This window comes from Manis javanica, chromosome 4, assembly GCF_040802235.1.
Source record: "Manis javanica isolate MJ-LG chromosome 4, MJ_LKY, whole genome shotgun sequence".
Taxonomy (NCBI): domain Eukaryota; kingdom Metazoa; phylum Chordata; class Mammalia; order Pholidota; family Manidae; genus Manis; species Manis javanica.
In genome coordinates, this window is record NC_133159.1 from 5,293,179 (window position 1) to 5,314,900 (window position 21,722).

The 21,722-nt window shown below is 48.0% G+C and overlaps 1 protein-coding gene across 12 annotated transcripts in view; it reads left to right on the forward strand.

Moving 5' to 3' along the window:
- CAMTA1 (calmodulin binding transcription activator 1) overlaps window positions 1-21,722 on the forward strand; it is an 806,010-nt gene that overhangs the window by 392,231 nt on the left and 392,057 nt on the right. For 11 of the 12 annotated variants that reach the window (XM_036999801.2, XM_036999802.2, XM_036999803.2 and 8 more), the window contains one exon: window positions 1,020-1,155. In XM_036999801.2, the coding sequence (XP_036855696.2) occupies window positions 1,020-1,155 (136 nt within the window). Of the gene's footprint in view, window positions 1-1,019; window positions 1,156-1,858; window positions 1,877-21,722 lie in introns of those variants that run through there. The other variant, XM_073233125.1, reaches the window with a different exon arrangement.

Sequence of the window (21,722 nt, forward strand, 5' to 3'; positions counted from 1 at the left end):
TCTGGGGCAGTGACACGGAGCCGACCCCAGGGGCGCGCTTGTGCCGTCAGCCATCAGGGAGTCCCCCTGGAAGGGTGGATCTGCCCATCCCTGCTGAAACCTTACTCTAGAAGTGCTTTGCCATAGCGCCTGCTGCCACAGGAGTTTAGTTCGTTCCCTCCTTGGTTTCCAAACCATGAGATGTGATTGTTGCAACTCGGGGAGATGTGTGTAAGCATCCTCTGCTCTCTGGGGCTGGTGCATGTCTTCTTCTAGGAAAATTCAAGGTTCTTTTTGTTTGTTCTTTTTAAATGGCATGAGAATGGCCATCTGCTTTCAGCATTTAGCAAGTGGGCAACTGTTTTCCTACTGTATATGGTGGTCATGGACCCGATAGAAAAATTCACCTGGCAGTACTGAGCTCTCTGACAGCTGAAGCCCAAACAGGAAAGAATCAGGAACTTAGCTTGTTTGAGAAGAAGGCCTGTGGGTACTCCTCTGTGCCCAGCAGTCATCTAAATGCAGGCAATGAATAGAGAGCATTTGGCCCGGGCAACTACATCTTCTGTTGGTCTGCTCTTAACATAGTCATCTAGCGTCTGCATTAAACTTATTTATTTCCTAATGCTGGCTGATGGATTAAAAGATGTGTAAAAAATCTTTCTACAAGAGATAAACTATTGCAGGCTGCCACAACACCCCTGGCTCTTTTTTGCTTTCTCTCTGTTTTCTACTTTTCAGAGCAGAACCCAGGCCCCAGCCTCGTATATCCTGATTAGATGGTGGATATTACTAAGGGGATGTTTTTTAAGCCTATCATTGACACATTTAATTCATTAGGTACAAAATCCACAAGCAAATTTTGGCTGGCCATAAAACACGGTTAATCCAGGGAGCTGCAATAAAAGGTGAAAAATTATGTTCCAGGAAATGTGGAATATTGCTTTTCTGTAGAGACTTTTACTGGTCTACAATATCTTTCTTCATAAATTTTCCTTCTGCTTGGTTCTCTTGGTAACTTAACCATTTGTTGTTTCCAGACCACAGAATGGCTCAATGATACTCTACAACAGGAAGAAAGTGAAATACAGGAAAGATGGGTATTGCTGGAAAAAGAGGAAAGATGGGAAAACGACCCGAGAGGACCACATGAAGCTGAAGGTCCAGGGAGTGGAGGTAAAGAGCAGACAGGCTCTCCTGTCCCACAGGTGTCATTTCTGGGTGGCCGTGAGGATGGGATTGCTTTGGAGTCATTCGGTGACAGTCGCCTCTGTGAAAAGCATGTTGGTTGCCAAGACCCTGTTTGTTGTTTTCCTTTTTTTCTACCTTCTTACCCAACAGTCTGCATGCAAGTTTCCCATGAACCAGATCTAACTAAAGCACTCCTGTCTCTCGGGAGTCATTGGTGTCTAAACTGAGATCAGTAGGGTTCCTGCAGGAGCGGGTGTTGGGTCTGTCGCAGAGGAGCCTCTGGGCACACTGAAGGTCCGCAGGTGCCAGGGACGATGGGCTGCATAAGGAGTCCCCTTCCGAGTGGCCTGGGCCTGCCTCTGTTGAGTGGGTCCATTGCGAGCTAGCGATCTCTATGCAGACCCTGGCTCCGCTCCCTCCACTGAAACCCTCTTCCATTTTTCCCTCTGGGTGTTTCAGCCTCAGGAAGTTCTCAGGTGTTAAAGATAAGGGATAACAAGGTGTGTGGGATTCTTGTAGGGCTGCAGTGGAGGCGGGTGCTGCAGAGAACGTCTTGGGATCTGTGCCACGTTGGTTGGGCCCTGGGGGAAGGCAGGGTGCAGCCTGGCTTCCCTGCTGTTGTGTGGACACTGAGGGCCATCACCCTTGGGCGGCCGTGGAGACAGACCGCAGTTCCTCTTTTCATTAGTAGGGGATGTGAATGGTGGTGCGTTCCTGGCCTGCTTGTTACCGAGCACCCAGCTTTCCTGTATTTCCTGCTGGTCCTGGTAAAGGATCTTCCCCAGGAGGATGGCAGGTGCTGTCTTGGGCCGGGAGCTGTGACCCACCTGGTATCTCAAACTGGCTGAAGAGAGGGCTCCTGGAGTCCCCTGGTGTGTGGGGTCCTCGGTCATGCCCGGATTGACTGTTGGGACCTAAGCCCACTCAGTTCAACAGCTCACCCTCCTTGATGACGCTCTTTGTCACACACTTTGTCATTATGGCCTTTTCTGTATTCATCATGTGCTTTAGTGGCTGTTAAAAATAGTATCCAATGGCTTTTATTATATTACCCCACAGAGAGAACATTTGTTTTATGTTTTTGTATTTTTTTTAAACACTTAATAACAATTCTTTATGATAATGAACAAAAAGTCCTGATATGAGAAATTCCGATTCCCTACACTCTTCCTCATTCAGTGTTTCACTGTTTTCACGGCGTGGCTTAATCGACTGCACAAAACATTAAGATGCAGATGACCCAGGAAGCGCTGCTCTGGACCCGATCAGCCATTGTTTCGGGGACCTCAGGGAGGTGGGCTCTGCTCTGATCTCCCACGAAGGAGGGACAGGCAGAGAGTGAGAAGCGTGGGTGGGGCCCGAGGACACAGGGCCGCTCACGCTGAGACTCACATCGTCTGCAGGAGCTCACACCCAAACCACCCTGCCCACAGGTGTCTGGTATGGTTCATCCTTAGTAAAACGTAAGTCAGGAATGTCTGGTTGTAGGCAACAGCAGGGTGGAATTCTCACTCAGCAGCAGCTCAGAAGCCCAGAGAAAAAATAGCCACAGTGTTTATTTTCTTCCCTCGTGTTATAAATTAGAATTGTCACTGGATGAAATCAGGATGATGCATGTTATCCTGGGGCTGTATTTGTGTTTGGAGGCGTCTGTGGCTCTCACACTTGCAGTCTCACCGTAGACACAGAGGAAGGGAATGTGCAAGGCGATGAGATGTTTCCATGACTCCAGGGCGTGAGTGGCACGGGCAGCAGGAATGGGAGGCCGGTGTGGAGAAGCCTTGGCCGGCAACACAGGAGTGTTTTCAGGTTCTCGGAGAGTGAGGCCATCCCAGCTGGGTGCATGATATGCCGGTCTGAGCAGCTCAGGGAGTTGCCCGTTGGGTTGGTCAGCCAACATTACCATGGACCTACTCTGTGCAGGGCCCTGGGGTTCTACAGAGAACATAGGAGCCGTGTGTTCTGCTGCTTGGACTCACGGTCAAACTGAAGAGACAGTTCTGTACTTACCTAAAAGGCATGAACAGTGCTGAGATGTACCAAAGTGTTCTGGGCTTTTAGGATAAGTGTCCTAGGAGTTCAGAGGGGACTGGGATGATCAGAGAAGCTTCCTAGGTGAGATGGGCTATAAGTTAAGCTCTTAAACTTGGGTATTTGTGTGTGTAACTTACACAGTGTTTCCTAGCTCACCTTTTTCACTCAGCATTGTGGTCTGGATTGTATCTTAGTTGATGCTTAGATCCCCTCTTCCCTTTTAACTGCTCTATAATATTCCACTGTGTATGTATTTGAGCCATTCCCCAGTTTGTGGGCTTAGATTCTTTCCAGAGCTTTAACATTACCATGCTTCAGGAAACATTCTTCTACATGTCTGCTTGTGCCCGCGTGCCGCCTGCACCTGGAACTGCTGGCGTGACTGTTTTCTGTCTCCCTGCCAAATTGCTCCAATGTGGCTGTGCTACTTATATGCCCACCAGCACAGGGAATTACTGTTACTTCCACATCCTCTCCCACACTGATGGATGAAAGATGGTACCCCAGTCAACCTGAATTTGGGTTTCCCCTAGTCTTTTGTGGGGATGAGCACAATCTCATGTTAATGGAAGTCCTTGCTGTGGACTCTAGGCCATGGGCATGAGTTTTAAACAGCCCCAGAGCAGTCCCACATCTCCTGGGGTTTCTCCTGCATTTGCTTTGATCTGGACCAGGGACTGGGAAGCCCAGTGGTTGTTCAGGGGACCATGGGCAGGTGGTTCTTTCCACCTGGGCTGTTGGAATGCAGACAGACATGAGGTTTTGTGTTGTATAGGAGGAAGGGGTCTCCCTGTTTGAACCCTGCCTCCTCCTTCAGTGAATTGGATCAGGTGGTTCCTATGGACTCGGAACCTGCATCACACCAGGCACAGTGCCTGCCAGCTTTCCCTGCTGCTGGGAGAGGCAGACAGCGCTGCACAGGGTCTCAGATCTGTGATTTTTCTACCTCCCGAGCTGGTTTCCTCAGTTCAAGGGCATGATAAAGATATTTGGATCTGCCGTTTAGCGTATCGCTTGCTGTAAGCCTTCCCTCAGGCCAGGAGAGCTCCCAGCCATGTTCACGGAACTGCTCAGCGGTCTAGCTTCTTTGTTCTCAGAGGCTGGGGCCCTAGGTACACACGACAACTCAAAGCACATTGATTTTCTCAGCCTGGCGCAGGATGGGGGCAGCTGCCTTTGAAGCTGATGCGCCGTTAGGTCCACGATTAGTTGTCTTGTCTGTGAGCCAAGGAGAAGCTAGTTCGATAAAGTTTCTAGGATGACAAAGGTTGTCAGGAAGGAAAAAGAAGGTGGTTGCAGCATTTCATGAGATGAAATCCAGCAGGCCTGACGTTGGTCCCGCTCCCCACGTAGACTTACGCCTGCTTCTCTGGGGCCTTGACGGTGTAAGGGGGAACCTCGGGGGGGTGGAAGAGCCCCTGAGGACAGAAGGCAGATCTAAAGGGTCTCTCTGCCTCAGGAATCACCATGCCGTGGGTCGGATGAGCTGGGAGAGTGGCTCCAGGTGGTGTTCTTTGGGCCAAGCTGCAGGAGTCCCTCTGCCTGGCTCCAGAAGCTTAGGGTTCTCTTCTGCCTGTCTTCACACCTCTCTCCTGAGAGCCCCGGAGTCTCAGGAGTCTCAGGAGAACCCTGGCCAGCTGTCGGGTCTCCCTCCTAACTCCTCCGTGGCCAGGTTTCCACAGCAGATAGGAGCCACATGCTTAGCAGAGTGGTGGCCACAAGCTTGCAAATCTCCTACATACCAGGTACACTCTCATTCACCCCTCACCAAAATATCCATGCAAAGTACATATTCATATACCCATTTCACAGATGCAGAGACTGAACCTCAAGAGAGGGTTCCTCTTACCCCATATTCTGTCACCGACGGTGCAGAGCTGGGGCTTGAGCTGATGTCTGTCCACTGTAAGCGTAAGGGCTTGCCCCGCTACTGGCTGCTGTGGGCTTCCTGTGCGATCTGGCGTTTTTCAGATCAAGTCCGCCCACCCCCTCATACACCAGCCTGTTGTTGCATGCTGTCTATCCCCCAGCGTTCTGATAGGTACTGAGGCTGTGGGGATATCAAATGCACACACTCCATCTCTGGGGAGATAAAAATCAAGCATGCAGCCCCAACACAAGGCCGGGAGGGGGTGACGGAGGCTTACAAGGCCCCACACGGGTCACATTGGGGGTTGTCTAAGGCGGACTTGGTCTTAGGGGAGTGACATAAACACAGGGCACCAGGCAGTGGTGGGAGCTCCACGGTAGTGGGGTAGCGACGGGAAGCAGTGGGTGGGCAGTGACAGAGGCTGTTAACATACAGCTCATGTGATTTAAAGCAACAGATGGCAGGATTGTGACCTGTCAGGGTCTCCCACAGCCCTCTGCACACCAGATGTTCATGCCTCCTAGGGACCAGGTTTTCTCTGCTCTGATCATAAGGTATCCGTGCCATGGACCTCCTGTCGTTGGAACCAGTGGGTGGTTATGGCACAGAGACCGTTGGCTCAGTTGCAGGGAGTGTGGACAATGACACCCTTCCCCACTGGGCCCTTCTGTGGCGGACAGGAATCCCGGCCTGGGCCGTCTGCCCGGCGGAAGCGCCAGCCATCATCTCTGATGGGAATTTTCAGCAGTGACAAGAAAGTTTAGTTTTGCCGACCTGTTTGTGCATCTAAAAGAGGTAAGAGGAGGCGCCCTGACTTCTTGACTGACTGAAAGCTCGAAGCCTGTTGTGAGCGCAGTGGAGGTAACAAGGTCATGCTTCTGGGCTCGGCCTCATTGGATGTGATGTTCTTTATTTGGACACTTAGGCCACATATTAAAAAGGGGGAAAAAAGCACTCCTTTCAAGAGTAGGAATGATATTGTAGTTACCGCATTAGGAATTAACAGGGCATGAAATAACTGTCTGCCTCGTGGCCATACCAGATCATTTCAGCTCTGCTTGCAGCCATAAGATAAATAGGTATCTTGCTTCCAGCTGATAGAAAATATTTTAAATAGCCAGCCACCAACATGTATGGTGCCCAAATCAAGTTTGCAAAACGGCAATGAACAGATAAAGAAGGAAAAGCTGGCTCATGAAACAGCTGAGCAGCAGCAGCCCACAGAGGGGCAGATGAGCCTGTGTGTTGCCCTGTGCGTTTTCGAATAGAATATGCAGGTTTTTGCTTTTCATCAACGACTGTGTGGCTTCGGTGTGCACATGTATTATTTCATTCCATTTCCCTCAGACCCGCCAGGTGCCCACCAGTCTATACTGTGCAGCATTCCTGACTTGGCCCCTGCTTTTCCCCGTGTCTACAGGGAGACTCTGTTAGCCTTGTATCTTCTGCAACTTGCAGGACAGGTTCCTGACCCTCTCCAGCCAGATAATTCTCCCCTCCCTTTAATTGCTGTAGGACTTCATCAGTACGTTTCTTAAGGAAATATTCTCTTAAACTTTATATTAAGTCTGTCCAGTCCAATAAACCGATAGTAAGTATCTAGTATTTTCTAGGTACCAGAAAGTCTGTGTGTCTAGATACTAGATGACCTGTTAAGTGCAGGACAGAGAGGTAAGTGAGACACAGCATCATACTTGAAACATAGAACTGGGCGTTCCAATACGATGCAGTAATTGTTACCACAGAGGCTTTGGGAAATTGCAATCAACTGTTTCTCCTCTCTGAGGGCAGGGGTGGACCAGTCACCCCCAGGACCTGCTCTGAGCAGTGGGCAGTGAGGTCTGCACCCTGCCTTCCCAGGTGCCCCCTCCCCTGAGCACCACCCCAGCCCTGCGGCTCGGTCGTGGCAGGTATTTTTATCCCCACTGGTCGCACGTCTGAGACCCGAGCCCAGGTCTTTGATGTCAAACCTGCTGCCTCTTCCGTGTGGCATGAGCCTCCGTGGGTGAGGTGTCTTGGCCTCCCACCTGTCTCCAGTGGAGAGAGCCAGGCTGGGGGCAGCCAGATCTCCTGTCTTCCGACTTGTAATCATCTGAATTTCTGTGCAGCGTTCTGCCGCGCAGCTAACACGTTACAACTTGACCTCCTGTTACCGGGATGTGTTTTGGTAGAATCCATTCAGGAGCTCAAATCCATAGTCTTTCCTTCATCTCTGCTGACTTAGCGTCCTGGTGACAGGTCCCTACCCAGTTCATTATCATTAAATTTAAGTAATAAGTAACATTAAGCCGGCTGTGCTCTGAAGTGGCAGCAGCCCTCTCTGTTCACGTCTGTTGAGCTCCAGGACGCCTGGCCAGGGTGGTGATTTTGCTTCTCCTCCTTGAGGCTCCCTCTTCCCCGACCACAGCCAGCCAACAACAGCCACAACGATGATGGTGTTGCTTATTGTGCACCGACTGAATACCTGGTCCTGTGCCCATCTCTTTATGTGCACCATCTCATCCAATGACTTGGCGCCATTGCTGTTAATAGGGGGTGTCATCTGACTTTGCAGAAGATACAATTAATTTCCAGGAGGTTCAGAAAAGTATGCCTGGATATCTACCTGGTTAGTAACACAGCCCCAAGACACCACCCCAGGTCTGTCCAGTTCCAAGTCCCAGTTCCTCGTCACTACCACACTGGCTCCCCAAATACCCAGGTCCCAGATGTGTCCTTGGACTGTGGGGTACGGGAGTGAGGGCTGCAAATACAGTACCATGTGCCCAAGCAGGAGGCTCCAGTGAGACTGGGGTAAGGAAGGCCTTCAGGGAAATGATGGCCTCCCTCTGGTCACTGGGAGTCCCTTCCTTACAACCCCAAGCAGCTGAAGAGGAAAGAGCCCCTGCCCCGCACTGTTCCTCCGGCCCAGGGATCTGGCTCCTCAGGCCTCCAAGGGCTGTGAGAACAAGAGGTGGGGGCCCCTACCAGCCACTTCCATGGCTGAGGGTTCATCGTCCAGCAGTGTGGCCTGCAGGGCCTGCTGTCGCTCCTTAGCTCTGATTCTGTCCAAGTCCTTCGGGTGCCTTTTAGATCCCCACGCTGACCTTCACTTTGGTCAGATAACACGTTATGCGTATCTTCTCTTCCTACGAGCTGCCCACTCCGTTTGTCCTGAAGCTCCGGTTTCAAGCGCCCAGGACGCACTCACTCTGGTGGTGAGGGTCTCCCTCACTCTCCCCATGCAGTGTTGCCAGATTTAGTGATTGCACACATGCACGTACGCATATGCACACGGGAGACGGGATGCCAGTTAAATTTGAATTCCCAATAAACAATATATCATTTTTCAGTACAGTATGTCCCATGCAATATTTGGGACATTATCAAAATGTTATCTATTGCTTATCTGGAATCACATATCGCTGGGCGTCCTGTATTTTATCTGGTAACCATCCAACCATCAGGACAGTTGTCTTTGAGTCTTTGAGGATGGGGATTTGCAGCCAGGCTCACTGAAGACTCGAGGAAGTGAGTTAGTTTATCTCCAGACGCCTTACCAATGGAGGAACCATAAACACAGGAAGGACACGGGCCACCACTCAGGAGAGGAGTCATTCCAGGCAGTTTGCTAGTGACCCGCATGTGCTGCCAGGCCCCGGGGTCCTCTTGCTGTCTCTGAAAAGTGGGCGCCTCTCAAATTCCAAAGCAAGAGCTAATACCAGAGCCTGGTTCCATGCCCTTGGAGGCTGCTGCCTGGAGGAAGGCAGGCCTCCTGCTGGTGGAGTTTGGAGAGCAGCTGGTCAGTGAGAGAGGTGCCGGGAAGATGTTGAAGGAAACGTGTCTGTAGTTTCTGCCTTCTTTATGTCTCTGGCAGATTACAATATGTAAAATATTTTGCAATTCTCTTTTTTAAACTTGATTTGAGCCTTATTGAGCCAGAAACTCCCTGTCAAAGGTAGAGTGGCAGAATACCAATTTGGTATGCTGAACTTGTATTTAATTATTACCATAACAGTCCCTTAACATCATTGCAGATTAGCCCAGGAGGACATGCATGGAAATTTTAGCATATTCAATTACAGCAGAAACCCTTGAATACCACTGTCAATATTCACCCAAGGGCCTTTCTCTGTCTGGGCCCCAACACAGAGCAGTTACAAAGTTAGATGTTACCCAGGCTACACAGCCTTGATTTTGTAAGCACAGTTTACAGCCTCAACCAGAAGCTGGGGAGGCCTTTTAAGACCAGAATATATATTCCACTGCCTTCTTGCTAAGTGACCACATATGGCTGTTTGCATTGGATAAAGAATATCTCTGGGCTTCAGTTGACTGAATAGTAAATTATTGATCTTCACTCCCTCTTTCAATGCCTTGACATTGCTGGGGAAATTTACTCCCGTCCTTGGTGGCTATGACTTGTCTCCACATGGGACAGTCCATCCTCAGAAGGCACGAATCTCCAGCTTTGTCCTAGAAGAGTCACATCTGACCCCCTTAGTTGACATGAATTAGTCACTGACACAGGGAAGGCATATGGTTTACAAACTAATCGGGCCCACGCCAGTCTGTCTGCTTCCCAGAGACCAGCAAATGGATGGGGGAGGTAGAGGGGCGGTGAAGGGCTTTTTCGCTCCCAGTAGGAATGGCAGAGAGAGGCATTCCCAGGTAAAACGAAGGGACAGATCTTCACGCGGCTGTGGAGGTTGACGGCCGCTGCCTCTGTGTGCTTGTATCTTCTGCCTGCTGGGCCTTCTGGCTGCCAAGCCACTGTCTGCTTGCCCTCCTTGAAGACGAGGCCAGAACTGTAGATGAAAAACAGGTGACTTCATGAAAGAGCTCCTGTCTGGTTCTTGCTTTTCCCCTGGACAGATGGAGTGGCCCTCCATTGCGCCTTTGCACTTCTGAAGCCCCAAACCTTGTAATGCTGCGTGCTCGTCAGGGTATGTGTTGACTTCTCATTGCAAAGCAGTCACAGCGACTCATGCAAAACGGAAGCGCACACAGGTGCATACCTGCTGCACTGCAGCTTGCTGCCCACACGGGGGCTGCCGGTCAACAGGGGCGGCCTCGCCCGGGAGCCTCTCTGCAGGACAGACTCTTAGGCTCCACGCCTGACCTCCTAAATGAAGATCCCTGTGACTCATGGGCACATGCCCTGCCCCACATGGGACAAGCCACAGAACTGATGCGTGCCACCCTGTCCCTGCTGGGAGGGTCCTCCCTTGGGGACTCAGCCCTATGCAGGTGGGTTTTTTGAAAAAAATCCAAGCAAAACATTTTTAAATTGGTCTGCCAATTCATTCCTTGACTCCTGGCACCTTTTAAAAATACCCAACTGTAATCTCTGACTACAGCTGACTCTTAAATGACCCGAGTTTGAAGGGAATGGGTCCACTTATATTTTTTTCAATAAATATATTGCAGATATTTTTGGAGATTGATGACAATTTGAAAAAAAAACTCACAGATGAACTTCATGGTCTAGAAATATTAGAAAAAAAAATCCAAAGCTAGGTATGTCATGAATCAACAAAATATATGGAGTTACTAGTCTATTTTATCACTTACTACACTAAAATGAACAGAGGGCCATTAGGAGTCACGTTCTGGGGGAGTCAAAAGCTATATACTTGGAATTTCAACTGCGAGGGGAGTGAAGGGCCAGCTCCTCTAAGCCCCACCTGTGCATGGTTTGAGCCTCACGTTTCTTAGTCTGCGCTTGGCCATGAAGGAGAGGGAACGGCAGGCTTCGGAAAGCAGAGCACGCCAACTGGAGGGACGGAGCACGGCCCTCAGCGCACTCCACTCAGGGAGAAATGGCCTGACTCCAGTGTCGTTCACTCCACCCAACAGGGCAAAGGTCTCCTGCTATAACCCAGTGCTTGGCATGGTATCTGGCACACATTTGGTGCCCAACAAACATTTTGTGAATGAATGGATGAAATGATAGATTTCATAAAGGCCTGCATAGTAAATAAGTTTCAGTTTTGCCAGCCAGTCTCTTTTGCAACTATTATAGTGTGAAAGTAGCCATTGCTGGTAGTCAAGGAATGGGTGTGATTGTGTTCAAACAAAACTTTATTGACAAAGACAAGCTGAGAGCCAGATTTGGACCACGGGTGTAGTTTGCCAACCTGTTATAGATTATGGTGGCAGGTTCTAGAAGGAGTAGGGTGCTGTGGTAACTGGGGAGGTGCTTGTGGGGGATGATCAAGGACTTGTCACAGACCCTTTTACGGACTTTAATCTGAGCGCCGGGATATCCTAGGACTCACGTTTGCAGCTGATGGCGTTCACAGTCTGCTTATAGGTCTGCATGAAATTAGCACTTTTATTCATGGCATGCCAACTGTCCCATCAGCAGAGTTGTTAATAATGTTTGTCCTGCTGAAGTTAGGGTCTCTTCCTCTCTACTCTTGCGGCTGTATGACCACGTGGCATAGGCTTATTTGTCCACAGTCTGAACAAGCTAGATGGTGTTTCTCAGGGCCATTTGGAAGCGGGAGCTAGGAAGTCCCAGTGATGTGCTCCGAGCCCTTGTCGAGGAACCGCTGAGCCAAACGCACGTGGCCATGCTGTGACCAGGTGCGTTAAAGGATCAGAATCTCACAGAAGAAAGAGAGGTGGCACCACCTGTCTGTTTAGGCTCAAGGTGCTTTGGAACATCCTGGATGTGTTTGCTATGGCAACGTCCCTCTAGAACAGAGGCTGTAGGGAAGGTGCAGATGTTATTCGTCCGTATTTAAGTATTTACATGACAGCACGAGGAAACCAGGCATTTTCTCTTACATCTTGGCTGCCATGATTTACGTACAGTTTTATGATGGATGTGAGAGGCAGACATTTATTCCAAAAGTGTAAGAGATGTTGACTCTTCACGAATTGATTATTTAGAATTTATTTTATTAAATATTCTAGGTGGTGTGTGATAAACTGAACCTCTGCTGGTTTGCAGCTTAATGATTCATGTATCTGCCGTGATGATAAGGAAATCAAAGACTTGGTTTACCATTTCAGGGGAAGAATATGGATTATTATTAAATCTGGAATAGGCCTCTTGAGAAGCCTTTCTTAGGGGAACACACGTATGAATAATTTCTTCTCCATATGAGAATCCTCATGTTGCACTTACGGAGGCATAAATTCTAGACAAGTGGCTGCGGCTTTCCCTCCCTTTGGCCCCTTCCATCCTTCACACGAGGGTGATTTGCTTCTCATCCCTGGGTTAGTGTCTCGCATTCATGGTCCTCTAATCTCCACGTCTGTTTTCCCATTTCTAATTTTTGATGCTAAAAAGCTTTGCCGAGGTTGACATATGTCAGCACCTAAGATGCTGGCGGAAACCAGGATAGTGTCCCTTTTGCTTCAGATTTCCTCAAAGATTCTTCAAGTCTTGGAGGAGCCTTTTACACATAACTGATGGATCTCAGAACTCCGGTGGACGTGTGGCCAGCTCCTGCGGGATGTGGGGTGCCACCCTGAGCCCCTCGTTGCAGAGCTGACAGTGAAGCTCACCTGGCGGGTGGCATCTGTACCCAGGACGGAGGATGGGAAGCCTCCAGGGAAGCGCCCCTCCTCACTGACCTGGAGCCACGGCTGGGGGCAGCACACGTGTGGCCATCCAGCCTGCCACCTCAGGACAGAGGACGCAGGTGGCTCTTCGAGGTGACGTTTAGCAAGGAGGACAAGTCCACAGTCCTCCTGGTGATGTTTCGAAAGGATCAGCGTCGTCTAATAGTTCCAGTTTCAAAATGACTTCTTTCTCTTTCCAAAATATTAGATAGATGGTTAAATCTTCCCTGTAGAAGCCTGCGGGGGAACTAACTTGGGACACCCCAAGACCCCCTCTCTCTCTCCAGATGACTTACTCATCCATACACGGCGCAGCTAAAATGCACGCTTAATCCCGCTCTACGGTGCGACGCCCTGACACTGATCGTTTACTTAAACCCCTGGTTTTCTTGTGTGCTTTTTATACATGGAATTAGACCTAATTGTCAACATAATGCCGTATTAGATTCAGTTCCCCCAAAGAATACACACGGAGCCTTTTGGCAGTTATTTCTTACAAACAGAATCTGCTTGGCTTTCCACAGGGCTGTCAGTCCAGGAGGAAGTGAGTTCTGCTGCTGACCTTTAGTTCTTTACTTGCTGTGAAATAGCTAGAAGCGTCTCAATTACAGCCCCCACCCCAGGGTGGGCATCACGAGGCTCCCCGTCCCTTTACGGCGGGGCTGGGTGCTGGTGGTTCTGGCCTGTGCCCTGGACCTTGAGGCTGCTGCTGAAGAGGATGGGTCGCTGATGGGCTCTGGCAGCCTCTGCCTCACCAGCAATGAGCACAGCAGGGACTCAGCCTGAACCACTGAATGAATGTTTGAAGAGCTGGCCTGTCGGTTTCCAGCTCCTTATGGGGGCCACAGTCTCCCTAATGATTGAGCAGGGGCTCGTGTTCCTGGGAGCACCCCGACATCTGTGTGGGGCAGGGGCTGAGGCCAAGGCTAGGTGCTGGAACCTGTGCTGTGAGATGATCACACTTGCCTTTTCCTGGGAGGTGGGTAAGTAGAACCTCCTAGAAGTAGCTTTAGCTTCCCTCCCCAATTAATGAACACTTCCAGACATGTATGAAGTGTTTGGAAATGAGATGCAGCACAGTATTTTGGCCATATATTTTTTTTTCCCCCTTTCACAACACCTGGCAATAAAACTCCCGGGCTAAATACCAGATGAGTGTGTGCCTCATTATGTGTAGTAACTTCGTCTATAACTTTTTGAAGCCCTCCAGATGGAAGCGCAGTATAAATGTGGAAAGCTTGAGAAGGGGAAATGAAAATAAATGCAGTAAGAAATAAAGAATCTGTTTTTTATACTTTCTTTTGCAAATAGTGTTGGCAATGACATATTGTGAATGGACTGAATTATAACACAAACGGAAATGAAACAGAGCTCCCGGGTAGGAAGAGCAATTGTTACACTTACTTTAACTGATATAATGCAAAGCAACGCTTTTTACACTCAATTAGTTTGCACATTGCGTTGGACACAAACCAGAATGTAGAACATTTTTGGGTTTTGTTTTTACATGATTAAGGGAGATGAGATGAAATAAATTTAGTAAATTACCCTCCGTTCCTTTTCTGTCTGAGATACTTTTGTTTCCCTTTGTCCCTGGTATTGAAGGAATGAGGCTTGTTTCTTGGGCTGGGGGCAGTGGGGAGAGCAGGGGCCCCAACCCCTGTTCCCAACCAAGGTGATCCTCCCAAATATCAATGGGTTTTTCAGTAAGGTTCCTTCCTCTACCTCAGGGCCTTCGTTTGCTACACAAACAGGGTCACGTTCAGAGCTATTTATATTTGGTATTTGACCACATTTTGTGCTTTGAATATCGGACATAAAGCAAGCTTGACAGTGGCTAGCAGATGGGAGCGGGCATTTAAGCAGCAAACGCATTTCCAAGGCTCTGTATTTCAAGATCCTTGTTTAATTTATTTTGCTTAATTATCCTTTCTTGCATTTTTAATGCTCCAAATATGATAATATTAAGAATTGCGATGCATGATTATGTATTGCTCATTTTAATATATGCTGGAAGTGAGAAAAATGTGGGTTGATGCTGTGAGGCAGGGATGGACGGACTTGGGGGCTCCAGCCCCTTGCCTGCCAGTGTGCAGCCCCATCTCCTGCAGGGGGGGCCGGGAAGAAGCTGGGTCTTCACGCAAATGACGTAGGAAAGGGTTTCTTCAGTTTTAAAGGGGGTTGAAGTTCCCTGGGGCTTCTGATTCAGTTGGCCTGCAGGCGAGGGGTGGCCTGAGATGCTGCGTTCAGAGCTAACTTCCCAGGGGACACTGATGCTGCTGGTTATGAGTGAAAATGATGTCAGTCGGATCCAACAGGCTGCTGATTGACTAGTACCCATTACTAGTTGAAAGTAACCAACACCTGCTGACTAAGCCACACCGGTGGTACAGAGCACATGCAGTTTCCTTCTGGCACAGAAGTTGTGGTCAAGGGCCCTGGTCCCACTCCTGTCTTTTCAGAAGCTCAATCTCATTTTCATCTGTGCAAAAGGAAAGCTACACCTGTTGGGCACTCAGCATTCTGGGCTTTATATTCAAAACTGCAAATACTAACAGGAAAACAATGGGAGAAACCTGTTAGGTATAATATCCAATTACAATTATTTTTTTACTCCAAAAGGCACGTCAAATAAATAATGCAGTTTATGTTACTTCTCGAAAATGCAGCAGCATTAGTTAATTTACATAAATTATACAACTCATTATCTTTGTTTATAAAAAGCCTTAGCAATATTTTGGCTAATGGATCTAAAAGGGAAAAAAAAATCCCCCAGATTTCAGTTCACTGTAATTTTCCTTTCCTGTGCATCACCTTGTTATTTATTTACAGAAAGAGCGTCTGTTTGACAGATCCCTTTAGGAGTACTGCCCTTTCCTCATGATGAATGGAATGTGTTAAGTCTGGCTTTTGTTTATCAGAAGCCAACTAAATACAAGTGGAACAGTCCAAGCACCCGGAGAGAACTCTGAGCAGCAGTGAAGGCTTCCTCCGCTGGCTCTGTGGCTGCCTGGCATCCGCACCTACACCGCAGGGTGCGGGAGGCGGGCAGGACCACGAGCAGGCATTTCCTCCTTTTTGTCTTCTCTGCCTGGACGTTCTCAGCCCTCTTCCCAACGCACCACCTGTGAGCAGTAGGGCTTTTCCTGTCCTGTCCAAAACAGTGGCCATGAGCCACAGGTCATTATCGAGCACCTGCAGTGTGCCCGTTCCGAACTGCAATGTGCGCAAGTGTAAAATGCACACTGCATTTCTGAGCCTTGGTATGAAAAAATGCCATGTTAAATAAACCATTAATATTTTTATTGATTACATGTTGAAATGATGTTTTAAATGTATTGGCTAAGTAAGATTTACTATTAAAATTAGTTTCACCTCGTTTTTTAACTTACCATTGCTACTAGGAAATTAAAATGTGGCTTGTATCAGACTTCTTACTAGACAGTGCTGGGGTATACCAGCCACGGGGCTACACTAAACCTGGATCACATTTAAGCACACCCATTATTTAGGTGCTGATTCTAACCCTTCTCCTGGCCCCGCTCCAGGCTCTGACTCCAAAAGAGAAAATCAGGATGTGACGCGGTGGAAAGGGCAGGTCTCGTTTGATGGCGCGAATGGAGAGTTGAAGGGGCCCTGGGAGAACAGCACGCGCGAGAAAATGAGCTCCTACTGAGGTGGGGCAGGGACCTGGGACAGGCATCACGATGAACTTGTCCTGCCTGTGGTGAAAAATGCTGAGATATAAACAGCATAGTAAGAACAGGAGGGGCTCCATCTTAAGGCTAACATTCCATTTTAAAAAGTAGAGAATTGACAAGTAAAATTCCTAACATATTCTCCGGTAGTCAGACATAACCCAACAGCCTACCTTCAGGCAGGGCAGGCAGTCTCAACTGCTATGTGCCCACTGCTTGAGGGTAACCGCTCCTGGAGAACAAGATAAATAAATCCCTTGTGTTGGGTTTATTGGGCAGAATGAGCTGGAGGCCTGATAATAGAGGGAGGGAGACATGGTGTCTCCCACCAGAGACAAGCACCTTGAAAGCACAAGTCAAGCCTATGCCCAACAAAAACCCCTCTGCTCTTTGCCCCATTCTTGAAAGTCTTAAAAGACAGAATCCCCAAACTTTCAGTGCGCCTCCTTTCTGAGGACGCCCACACTTTCCTTTCTTTAAGTGGGTACTTTCATATAAAGCTTTCTCACTGCTCAAATTATGCAGTTTGTCTCTTTGCTATTTCATTTCATTTCCAGGTCTTCACTCTGTCTCCGCTTTACTCCTAGTAAGTAGGAAGGGGCTGCTAAGAGCTCAGATTTGGGCTTCCATGTTTCCGTCGCCTGGGTGACCTGGCCAGAACCGCCGCTCTGCCTTCTGCTCTTGGTAGCCTGCCTGAAAATCTCCTTTCCTTGGGAAGCTCTCGGAACATAATCTCACTCCATCCTGTGCTCTGTGGCTCCCCAAATCCTGGAGAGCTAGGGGCTAGTCCCCATGTTGTGCAGATCCAAGCAGACACAGGATACCAGGTGACCCTGGCTTCAGGAGTTGGCAAGGGAATCTGCCCTAGGCTGCGAACTGTCCCTCCGCACTTTCCCGTTCTCTGCTGCCTGCAAGGCTGCTGCCATTCCCTGCTGCTCTTACTTTAATGAATTCCTTCCTTACCTACACTCGACTGACCAGTTCAAGAATTCTTTCTGGCCCAGAGTCAAGAACTCTCCCCTGAACAGGTTGAGGTTTCTCCTAGTGAGCAGGGAGAGACCTCCCCAGATGCAGCTGCCCAGCAACATTACCCCTTAAAAGCTCTTGGCTGGTGCTTCCAGCTTGAATATTAAAAGTCTGCCCGTAGATGGAGCAGCCCAGTCCCCAGGTTATTGCAGAATGAAAACCGGTGAATCTTAGGTTCTCCATCATGTACACAGACCCATCATAATGGCAAGAGGAAAGGGCTGCCCCACAGGTCTGCAGAGTGGGGACGCACTTGTTAGTGGGAGTGCACTTACTGGACAAGGAATGATAGACATGGCTGGGGACACCTGTGTCCTACGAGGGGCCAGCATGTCTGGACTTTCATCATCAGTGTGTTGAGAATGGAACCCCACGCCGGCAGGGCTGCCGGCTGGGCGGGCCACCGCAGGGCTCACCGCAGGCATAGCCTGGGGCCCCAAAACCCCAGGGTACACCCCTAAGACAGCAGGGCCTTTCCTTACTCGTCAGTTCTGCTGGGGCCAGGTAAGGCTCAGGCTTATAAGTGACAAAGTGATTTCTGTCACTGACAGTTGTTGGTTAATCATGTAATTCTTGTGTCTATATATTCATCTAAGAAACATTACTGTAAGGCCACTGCGTGCCAGGTACTTTGCTAGGCATTGGAGGTACAGTGATGCACAAAGAAAGTACAGTCTCTTTGAAGCTCCCAACTTTGTGGGGTGGGGACAGACAGGACAGAGTTAGGCAGTAAGCACCTCAGGGACCCCCAAGAGAAATTTTGAGGGTGATAAGCAAGGAGAATAATGGATGGGCACTAGGCTTCAGTGGACCATGGGGGCCTGAATGAGGAACGTTCAACCTGTGACTCAAAGCATGAAGGGACATTGCTGTGAAGAGCTGGGACAGGCACTCTCGGCAGGCAGTGTGGCTCCCTCAGGCCAGGGGAATGTTGGTTTTCTGCTGACAGAAAGGGACCAGTGTGCCTGAAAGGCGACAAGGGCAGCGTGGCGTGAAGTACAGATGGAGGGGCCTGGAGCCAGGTGGCATAGGGGCTCAGATGTGGTAAGGATTCTGGATCGTTCTAAGGGTCATAAGATGCCACCATTGGTATTTTAGCAGGGCTTTAGGAGGCAGTAGGGAAGGTTCTGGATGGGTAACTTGGCCTTGGGCTGCATAATTCCGGGCATGTCACTTAAATCCTCTGGGTGATAGTTTCCTCATCTATGAAGTGGGAAGGTTGAAATAGGGGAAAGGAAGCTGGCCAGAATGTTCTCCAAGGTTCTGTCCTATTTTAAAATGTGATGATTCAGAGGGAGCTACCTTTTCCCTTCTTGATGTTGTGTAACTTCCCTGTCTTCTGGGGGCTGACTGTGGATGGCTTACAAGGCACCAGTCTTGTGAAGTCTACAGCGTCCATGTTTGTGAGTTCTTTGGCTTCCTAAGATACAAGAAGACAGGGTGATGCTTGGCTGTGCCTCACAGTCACTGGGCTGCCAGGGTTCTAATTTGCAGTCTGGGATGGGACCTTGGCATTTATAATTTTTAAAAAGCTTCCCGGGTGATTGATGTTGCATATTGGACAGATTGGAGACCGCTAGGATTATGCCTCTAGGAGGGGACACAAAGGACCTGTGTAGCCAGAGGTTCTCTGTGGACAGTATGCCAGCTGCCTGAGACACACCAAGTCTCCTGGGACCCTCCACGTGACAATATCTAGCCCTACTGTTAGACCAAGAGTCTTGGTTCAGAAATTATGGTCACTTGACTTTGCACAAAGGGATTCTGGTACAATTCACAGAATAAACAAATCCATCGTAGACCAAGGGACTTTCTGATAGGTTTTTATCTCACACTAACACATTATTTGCTGAGAAGGCAAAGGAATTGGTTGTCTGAGTACTGCTAATGAAGGTTTTGGATTTAGGGGTTATGACACAGCCAGTGAGGCTCATTTCTGATGTATCTTCCTTCTATCACCACCCCTCCACCACCATGAATAAGTCAGTTGAGTATCTACAAAAAGCTTAAGAACCTAAAGTTGGCACTAAGTGCTAATCCCATTCCCTCGTGTACATCTCTAAAAATGTCCAAAGGCCTCTAATGGCAATGACAGAGTAACTGGCAACAACCTTAGCATCCCACCAGAACCAACTATGACTCTGGTCAAAATATGTAAAACAACCTTCGTTGGATGTTGGACAGTAGGCAGTGCAGGACTGTGATATGTGAGAGACATAACCAAAGTGAGTTCTGGCCTCCTGGCTGGAGGCTTTTTCCAGTAGCATGAGGGTTGGGGGTAACAAAATAGGACATGGCTGTCTAGCTGAACTGAGGAGATGGAGACCAGAGTTTGGGGAGGCAAAGACAACTGGAATTTATAGGGAAGAGTATTGGAGAGAAGAAAGATAAGCAGAGGAAGAGATCTAGAAATCTGCTTAGATCTGCTTGAGGCTCTAGCTAAATACTAAGCTGAGCATGTATAAGGTGAAATTCCATGAAGTCAGTCAAAGTACAACCACTTGAAATTGTAAGCTAAATTTCTCAAAGCCCACACAGACTGGGAGTGTTAGAGTTTGGACTAGCTGTGTGAAGAGAGGTTATTGACCGTCTGGGGTTATACAGAGACCCCACAAGGGTCACAATTTAATAATGGGGCTAAGCTCTCCCTGGAGTAAGGCCTGCTTTGGGCCCACTCTAGCAAAGTGTAAAAACAAACCTCAAAACAAGCAAGCTAATCTGCAAGTAATGCAAGTGCCTGGCATAACAAAATTCAACATGCTTCAAAGCAGAACAGCAAATCCACACTCAACAGTGTATCATCCACGCTGTCCTGCATCCAATGGAAAATTGTTGAACATGTGAAGAGACAGGGAAATGTGACCCATATCCAGGATGAAAATCAACCAGTAGAATAGGAGTCAAAATAACTTGAAATGAAATTAGAAGATAAGGACTTTAAAACAAATATCCCCAAAGATTTAAAGGAAAAGGTGAATAGTGCGAGGAGAGGACCATAAGATAGGAAAAGGAACCAAATGTAACAGTTAGAATTGCAAATTCAGCATCTAATACGAAAATTTCCCCAGAAGAGTGTATAAATTATTGACTAATGTGTAAAATATTACCACAAACTTAGCAGCTTAAAACAACACACATTCTCTCACAACTTCTGATGGTTGGGAATCCATTTGTAGTATAGCTGTGTCTTCTGTTTCAGGGTTTCTCACGAGCCTGCAGCCAACATGCCAGTGAGGGCTGCAGTCTCATCCAAACGCTCAACGGAAGAGGATCTCTTTCTAAACCTTCTTGGCTGTTGTAAGAATTACAGTGTTGGGCTGAGGGCTTAAGTTCCTAGCTGGCTTTTAGCCAGGGGCCACCTTGTAGTTCCTTGCCATATGAACCTCTCCAACACGGCACCTTGTTTCATCAAAGATACAAGCCAAAAGACAATAAAGAGAGTTTGCTAGCAAGACAAAAATCACAATCTCTTGAAACCTTATTGCAAGAGTGCTATCCCATCACCTTTGATGTCTCCTGTTGTTCAGAAGCAAGTGACCAATATGCACACAAGGAGGTGTAGAGATCACACAATCCCATTAAATTTAAAAGGATTACTATCTGTTTCTCTGGCAGTAAATGAATTAATTTAGAAACAAAAATCACTGGAAAAAGGAAACTAGAAAATATTTTGCAATGAAAAAGAGTAAAGCACAACATATAAAACTTGTGTGATGCAGGTAAAGCACTGCAATCAGACAAGATGAAGAAATAAAAGGCATACAGGTGGGAAAGAAAGGAGTAAAATTCTATTTGTAGATAACTTGCAAATACATAGTATTGCTAAAGAATCTATGGAAAAACCCCTGGAACTAGTAGTTAAATTTACAAAGCCCACAGGGAATAGGGCCAATATACAAAAAACAAATGCTTTTCCATACATTACCTATGAACAACTGGAAAATAAAAAGTTAAAGAAATGTAAATTCGAGTGGCATAAAGCATCTTGAAATATTGTAGGATAAAATTAGCAAAATACGCAAACAAATCTATATAACATTGCTAGGAAAATTTAGGGACTTAAGTAAATGGATGTATTTATTTATATAGATATACCTTATGCATGAGTTGGAAGATTCAGTGTTGTTCAGATATCAATTCTCTCCATAATGGGAAAGACACCAGGGTGGTCAGGATGCAGAAAGGGCAGCAAGACTCAGGGAGAGACAAGGTCGTGGCCATTCAAACTTCCATGGGGAAGGCAGGGCAGGGCAGAAACGGTTTAGGACTGGGTAGTTTGAATGATTTCGGTAGGCTCTGAACTCCAGGGATAGTCTCTAGTTGCCTAGTGCCTGGCCCGGGGTGATTACTACAGAAGAAAACTGCCT